The sequence below is a fragment of the Phaseolus vulgaris genome, chromosome 9, assembly GCF_000499845.2.
Source record: "Phaseolus vulgaris cultivar G19833 chromosome 9, P. vulgaris v2.0, whole genome shotgun sequence".
In the NCBI taxonomy this organism is placed as follows: domain Eukaryota; kingdom Viridiplantae; phylum Streptophyta; class Magnoliopsida; order Fabales; family Fabaceae; genus Phaseolus; species Phaseolus vulgaris.
This window is the reverse complement of record NC_023751.2, coordinates 29357270-29365690: the sequence shown is the minus strand read 5'-3', so window position 1 is coordinate 29365690 and position 8421 is coordinate 29357270. Positions and strand designations below refer to the sequence as shown.

Here is an 8421-nt window from a genome sequence, read left to right as displayed (position 1 = left end):
TTAGTTTTGAAATTTGAAAAAACTGTATACTATTGACATGGTTGTGCAATGAAAATTAAAATAAAGAAAATAAATATTGTATTTTGGACATTAAATAAATAAATATTTATTTTTATTAATAAAATTTACATTTTAAGGAAAAATATTTATTTTTGTAGTAGTCTAACTTACGGTTCAAAAAATAGTAATTAAGAGTGAGAAACCTTACATCATAACACTTGATTTAAAAACCAACAAATTAACTACGACAAAAAACTAACGATATAATAAATTTTTGAAGAGACTCGTGAATTTTTGTTATTAAAAAACCAATTAACATTTGATACCATCTTAAGAAAGTCCAAAGTAGAAGATTTATTTCTATAAATTTAGGTTAACTTTTTTTCTCTAAGCCCAACCTAGGGCGCGCAGGAGGTAGTTTTTTTGGGATGAGACCAGCCATTCCCAATAAATAAGCATGGAATCGCATCTTCGACACTAAAAGCGTGACTGATACGGTGCGTTTCCGGAGCACAGCACAAGAACAAAGAAACACAGCTTCGGAGTTGAAGCGGTTCCGTCGAAAACCTCTCGTGTCTAGGGTTTCTTCTCCCGGAAGCCATGGGAGGCGAGGAGAAGCGCCACCAGATGATGCAGAACCTCTTCGGCGACCAATCCGAGGAGGAGGAAGAGCTCGACGTCGATTCCGAGCACGAATCCAACCCCCAAATCAATTACCCATCCGTACGCCCCCAATTTCATACTCCTTTTCCTTGTACCGCGTTTGGATCCCTACCCTAACCGTTTTTCCATGTTTTCGCGTTTTGTTTTTCAGGACGAGGGAGAGGGAATGGGGGAGCAGGAGGGAGAGGGCGAGGTGGAGGGTCAGGGCGAGGTGGAAATCGAGAGCGAGGGAGACGGAGAAGGAGAAGGAGAAGGAGAACACGATCGCGAGAGCGAGGGCGAGAGGGAGCAGAGCTCGCAGGAGGTTGAAGTGGGAGAGAGAGAGGAGAGTGAGGGAAGAGACTCGGATAGTGACGCCAAAGATGACGGTTATAGCCAGCGTGGCGTCACGAGTAAGCGCCGGGACGACGTCGTTGAGAGCGGATCTGAGAGGTCGGAGGAGAACCATTACGATCACCACGATGAGGAGGAGGAAGAAGTCGACGAAGCTAGAAGCCCAAGGTATGATGTTTCACGAAAATTGTGGACAAATGTGGCTGAATTATGTATTTGATATTTCTGGATGGTTGATGTTTTCCATTGTTAGTGTTGAGATGCATGTTGACACATGTTTCGTTTATTAGGGCATAGGATAGAACACAGGGTATTACTGGTGGTGACCTAAGACTTTTTGTGCTTAATTATTTTGTTTTTTCAGTTTTGGGATTCTAACGCACCCTAGTTTGACAAATTCATCCTCTCTGCTAATTACACTTAACATTTTCTAACTGATAGGATGAACTTGTTGTACAGCTCATAATTAGAGGACCGAATTGAAACAGAAAGGAAGTTGGAGGGCCGAAGTGAAAAATTAAATCAAACGTCAAAGAACTAACCTTGCCAGTTTTTTGTTAACTGCTGCATGACATTGAGACTGATAACTTTTTTTTTTTTTTTAAATGTAGTGTGTCGCCCAGAGATGAAAAAGAAGATGAGACACGTGACATGCATTCGGCCCCTGAAATTCGTGATGTATTTGGTGATTTTGACGATGATGAAGATGAGGAAATGGGGTATGCTGTTCAGCAGGACATTGAACAAGATTCAAATGTGAGTAAAGGTGCCAATAGAGATATTGGTTTCAATAATGACATTTTCCTTTATCTGTGAATTGCCCTAATTGATCATATAACTGATTTCCTGCCCCAGAGATATCCTGTGGAGGAGGAAGGAAGTTACGGAAAGAACCTGAGACCAGAAGATATACTTGCTGATGAAGATCACCAGTATGAATCAGAGGAGGAAAACTTTGAGATAAAAACTAAAGAGAAGCCACTTGGACCCCCTTTAGAGTTGGAAGTTCCATTACGACCTCCTCCAGCTCTTCCAGAAAAGGTATGCTTCTAATCATGTTCATCTTCCATTACGAGTGAGAACCCTTTATTTTTATTTTATATTTTAATTTTAAATTAGCTTTAACTTTGCGGCTGGAAAACATGAGTAATTTTCACTCCACTTTTGTGTCGTTAACATTGTTGTGATAAAGAAGTTGGCATGCGTAGTGTGTGAGTGAATCCTGAATTTGAAGTGTTTAAGGAAGTGGATCTTTTAACAGTTTCTTGATAAGTTCCCCTTGTCAAAGTTGGTGACATGTTCCAAATTAGATGAGGATTGTACAACGTCAGGTTATATGACAAGAAGGTCATGCATGATGAATACGTGATATCACTCAGTTTTATGTATAGATGTGTTGCCTTTTCTAATGATGGGCATTCGGGCAAGATATGTTGAATTTCACTATTCAGCCACTTGTATTTTAATCTCTCTCACTCTCTCTCTATATATATTGGCAGATGAACATGATTAAAGTTTCCAATATTATGGGTGTTGATCCAAAACCATTTGATCCTAAAACATATGTGGAAGAGGATACTTTTGTAACTGATGAATCTGGAGCCAGAAAGCGCATTCGGTTGGAGAACAATATTGTACGTTGGAGGACTGCTAGAAATCCTGACGGCACAGCATCTGTAAGTAATTGTATACCGTTTCTTATGCATGCTATCAATTATAATTTCTGTGAACTCTAAATAATTGCGATGAAGAAGATTCTGACATTTTTGTGTAACTTCTTAACTGCTTTTACATCATTTGTATTCCTTTCTACTACCTTTTACTCTTCTAATTATGTCATATAAAATGTTTTTGAATTTTGAGCTTAATATTGAGATGGATTCAGGATACAATGGCCAAATATATTCTTTAAAATTCTGGAGTCTACAATTTCTTGTGTATAAATTCTGCCCTTTGCTTGCAAAATCTGATTTAGTTTTGATGTGCATGGAGATGTCCATGATTTTTTTGAACTGTAGTAGATTTATAATATGTTAAGGAAGTTTCTGATATTTTAAGGATACGGGGGATCAAATTTGAAGCTGCTCATCATTAGGGCCAGGAAGTACTTCAATAAAGTCATTAGTACTAAATAGGAATAACATGCTCCATGTTGTATTATGTTTAACCTTTAACTTTGTAGAACAACCAAAGCCTTTTCTCACCAGGTGGGTTGGTGATATGATATGACATGTCATTCATGATTAGGTTGCAGTATATCATTTTTTACAAAAAATGTATCATGAATTTTCTATTACTGTAGTATGAAAGCAATGCCCGCTTTGTGAGATGGTCTGATGGCAGCCTGCAGCTTTTAATTGGGAATGAAGTTCTTGACATATCAGTGCAAGATGCCCAGCATGATCAAGCACATCTTTTCCTTAGACACGGAAAGGTGAATTTCTTTACTCCCGTGGATGTCTTGATAAATTACTGTTTCCCCCTAATTATCGATGTTTACATCCTTACAGGGAATCCTTCAATCACAAGGAAGGTTATTGAAGAAAATGAGGTTTATGCCATCTTCCTTGTCATCAAATTCCCATCGGCTGTTGACTGCCCTTGTTGACTCAAGGCATAAGAAGGTTTACAAGGTTAAAAACTGCATTACTGACATTGATCCTGAGAGGGAAAAAGAGGAAAAAGAGAAGGTATAATCAATAATTCAATAGTTACATTACATGCTTAGTGTCTCTTGGGTACCATCATCTAATTTCTCTATATCTTTTACAGGCTGAAAGTCAAAATATCCGGGCTAATGTGCTTCTTAACCGAAAGCGTGAGAAGGTGAGCCGGAAGTATACTCCAGCTGTAGATAGGAGGCGTCAACTTTCTCCTGGGTTTTTAGAGGATGCATTGGACGAGGTATAATTTTTAGTTTGTTTCCCCCATAAAAGTCTGTTTTTGCTTTGCTCATGTATCTCCTGCAATTCTCTGTAAGCATATCTGCGTACATAAAACTATGACAGTTCCATTATTTATCTATCTTTCTTTCGTCCAGGAGGATGAAGCAGAATACTATGATTCTCGTCGTTCTCAGCGCCGCTTTGAGGATGATTTGGAAGCAGAAGCCCGAGCAGAGAAACGAATTATGAATGCCAAAAAGGTATTGTTTCTTAGTCTCCAGGAAGTTGTATGGATGTCGATTGTTTTGGCATTTGTCATTTGATGAGGGTTATTTTCTGGAATTTAGTCACAGGGACCTAGAGACATCCCTCGTAAGTCTTCTTTCCCACCTCCTAAATCCTCTCGAAATCCAATGGGTTACCCTGATGATGAGAGAGAGGAGTCTGAGTATGAAACTGATGAAGAGGAAGATGAGAGGCCTCCACCACGCAAGAGGGATGAGGATACTGAGCCAGAGTATGAGGACGATGAAGAAGAGGAAGATCACTATGAAGAGGCAGAACAAGTTAATGATGCATCAGATGAGGAGGAAGAGGAGGTACTGCATATTTTATTAAAACAATACATATTTAAATATTTGGCACTAGGTCCATATAGGTACTTCTATTTAATTTCAATTTGCTTCTTATCTGGTCCTCCATAACTGTTAATAAGAATATATATTCCATGTGATTAGTTCATGTAGTTTCATTGTTTTTAAATCTTCCCCATTTATAATGTTTCCATTCTACGCACTGGTTTGTACTGTGGAGATATTTTTATTTTTGTTTACAAGACTGCTCTACGTGTGTCCTCTTTGTGCTTGTATCTTGTGGGTAGGGTGAAAGTTCATAAGATGATGAATGCATTGCCTGTCAGATATTTTATGCATATGGACTTCTCTCTTATTGTCAAGTGTCACAACTATGGATGAAATCCCACGACATTTTCAAAACACCCAACATGTTTCATCAATGTGTTGGCTATCCTTATTCCCTTTTTTTTTTCTTGTAGTGTTTCCTGCCCTAATTGTTGTACTTCCTTGAGTAATAAATTTAGTTGGAAATAAGGATATTCGATTGCTATGCTGTGGTTTTGAAACTAGTTGGATGTTTTCTCGCAGGAACCAAAGCAAAAGAGTAAGGAGTTTAGAGGCAGTGCCAAGAGGAAGGGGGGATTTGAATCTGATGAGGACTCTCCTCCAAGGAAAACAACCACCCATCGACGGATGGCAGTTGTGTATGATAGTGATGAGGAATGAACTTCCTTAAGCCATATTTCACGGTGAGTAGTCTTAGTCTCTAGAATTTGATTACAATACAGTGCAAGAGTTTCAACTTCAGGGTCATGTATACAAGATTGTTCAATTTTTAATAATTATTTTAATTTTACTTGTCATATTATAAGTGATTTTTAATTGATTAAAGGTGTGGAGTTTTTTTATGCGGAAAGTATATGAAGATTAAACTCTAATAATTAAGATTTTTTCCTTTAGCAATGAATTGACGAGCCATAGGCAAAAGAGAAAAAAATTGTTAAATCGTTTTACCTTCTCCCCCTCACTCTATTATTATTGGTTGATAAATTATATTTTGTTATTTTAAAATAGTATCTGAATGGTCCTTGCCTTGCTGTTCAGGGAAGGATGCGCATAAGACTGCAGCAAAGGCTGAGACGACTCATTCTTTTTCATTTATAGCTACAATTTTAATATTCATCCTTGTATACATAAAGCAGAGTCTGATGATATATTGATGTAGTACTCAGTCTCAGCCTCTCGTCATAATATATGTTGTTGACTCTTGATAATGGTTTTAAAAAAGATGAGTGTAAATAAGTTTGTTCTCTGTATTTTCCGTTCGCAAACCTTTATCCCTGAGTAATGGAATCGGTGTCATTAGTGTTTGCGACTTCATATTTCCCTTTGATAAAAAATGAATCAAAGAACATACACAGTCCAGTTCTAGGAGACAAGAAAACAACAGTTTTTCCATATGCATATTCAAAGACCAACGTCCAAATTTCCTTGTAGATGTTTCGAATAGTACAGGAAGTTAGGTTTAGTTTTTATTTAATGAATTCTATAGAGATTAGAGAATGTGACGTACTTCGGTCGCATTACAAAATCATATGAAATTTTAAGACTTCTGAAAGAACAACAGACCAATGTGCTACTCGGGCTCCCAAGGATTAAGTAATTTCTTTTGCATGAGATTGAATCCTATCTATATGCATGAACAAGAAACTTCACAACTTTTGTGAAATTTTAAATTCACTAAATTTCATATACTTGTTTGTTTTTTTACAACAATTTAAATATATTGAATTTTAATTTTATAAATTGAATAAATTATATCCATTACACAATTTATTTTAAGTATAAATAATGTTAGTAATATTAGCTAGCATAAATGTTAAATAGGTTTTATTAAATGGTTTTTCTTATGTATCTATTTTTGTACCTCTTAGGATTGTTTCTTCCTTAATGTCCATACTTTGTTTTGGTACCTCCATACAAAATATGAAAAAATATTTTTATTTGTTTTGTGCCACCCACAAATTTCAGATTATATAATTCAAAATGATATTCTGGATTATATTTCTGGATTATATAATATGAAAGTATGGACTTGAGAGTAACTTTTGGATCATGTAATTCGGACACACATTTAAAAAAATGGCTTCTAGATTGCATAATCTGAAAGTTAATCTCATATAAAAAAGACTTTCGGATTATGTAATCCAGAAACTAATCATTCATCTTAAAAAGAAGATAAATTTAAAAAATCTAAATCATTCATCTTAAAAAAAAGACAAATTTAAAAAATGACTTTTAGATTGTGGAAATAAAAAAAAATTATGGAGTGTGAGAAGAACTATGGAGGTGCAGGAACGTCGGACCTTAGATATATCTCTTTTTGTTGTGTTTTTTAGTCTTTCCTCATCTCATTGCATAGCTGAACAGCTTCTCTTCATATTATGAGAACTAAATGAGGAGAATTAAACTCTCTAAATAATATTCTTTTTATTTATTTATCTTGATTTGATACTAGAGTGAGTCTCGTTCTATTTTAGTCTTATTCAAGAATATGCTGTCCAACTAATATATGTTGTTATTTATCATCATAGCTTTTTTTCCCAACCTCATAGGGTTTGCTAGACCTCTTGATTCCTATTTTGCCCTTTGATTCTCCATTTCTAGTTTGGTTGAAGGAAAAATATGGCATCATGATTTCTGTTCTTACAAGGACCAAGAATACTCGAAAAAGGTTAACAAGACTTAATTTCTTTCCTTGGTGGGAACTCTTGACTTCTTCTCTTGGCTGGTCCTCTCGGTTAATGCTCTTCGGCTGATACTCTCAGCTGACACTCTCGGCTGGCGCTCTCGGCTTCTCTTTTAGGCTGGTGCTCTCGGCTTCTCCTCTAGGCTGGTGCTCTCGGCTTTTCCTCACGACAGGTGGGGGGTACCTGCAAGTCGCTCCGATGCCAAAGTCAGAAAAGGTTTAATATTTATCAGATAAAATCACTCTTACCTCTTTCTATCTCTGAACTCCTATTTATAGAGTTTCTTTAATGGGCTTTCCCTTTACTCTTGGGCTTTCTTTCTGCACCTTTTTTATTATTTGTGCACCCCTCTTGCAAGTTTTTATCTAATTGGGCTTTTACAACTTTTATATTTTTGTTTTATTCTTGTCTTTATTGCTTTCGGTCAAAACCTCTCGGTTTTAACTTAATCATCCTAATTGTTATACTATGTAGTTCTCGGCATGAACCTCTCGGTTTTACCCTATCAGTACACTAGCCCCCCAAGACAGAAATATTTTAAGGTCTTATAAAATATTCATGTCTTAATAAATTATAGTATATTTGACATTAGATTTGATTTGATATTGAATGCCTCGGTTTTTGTGCCTTAACTTGCTGAGTTAAGTTGATTTGACGTGAACTTCTTGTTGCAACCGTTAGATTATACCTTTTTGAACGGTTTCAGATTGCTTGCAACGTTTCAAATTCTAGGGTGTAACTTTGGGTTATAAATAGGGTCTTCCTCTAAATTTTTACGAATGTGTTTCGTTGTGTATTGAGAAAAGCAACTTTCTTCCAATTTGTAACCAGTTCGTGCAAAGGTAATGTCTCTTTCAAGTTTTTCTGCTTCTAATGATTTTTCAAGCGCGGGTGGTGAATCAATTGGGCGAGTGGTGCGAGAAGAGGATCGTCAAGACTCGAAGTCTTCATCTGCTACCCCTTCTTGTATGAATGATTCAAATGGAGCACCGGCTGTTGATGCTCTTCAAGAATTCGGCATTGTATTGCCTCAGAGAAATCTTCGTCCAGGTTACCAATGGGTTAATCCTAAAGTCCGAGAGTATTTGTCCAAATATCGTTCTGCTATCGAACTTCGTAGTTTCCTTTCCCGTTCTCAAATTTATTATTCTGACATTGAAAATGATATTATTTCTTTTCGGCGTGTCGGAGATGCCGACAATGTTTGTCATGGTC

The 8421-nt window shown here is 36.6% G+C and overlaps 1 protein-coding gene across 1 annotated transcript; it reads left to right on the top strand.

The window, feature by feature from the left end:
* The first annotated feature begins 332 nt into the window (after positions 1–332).
* LOC137820167 (protein LEO1 homolog) lies at positions 333–5772 on the top strand. Its single transcript, XM_068624035.1, has 12 exons — positions 333–723; positions 815–1164; positions 1608–1752; positions 1852–2037; positions 2496–2672; positions 3299–3430; positions 3507–3686; positions 3769–3900; positions 4037–4141; positions 4229–4480; positions 5045–5205; positions 5561–5772. The coding sequence occupies exons 1-11, from the start codon at positions 601–603 to the stop codon at positions 5180–5182; spliced, it is 1920 nt and encodes a 639-aa protein (XP_068480136.1). The 5' UTR covers positions 333–600; the 3' UTR covers positions 5183–5205; positions 5561–5772.
* The last annotated feature ends 2649 nt before the right edge of the window (positions 5773–8421 follow it).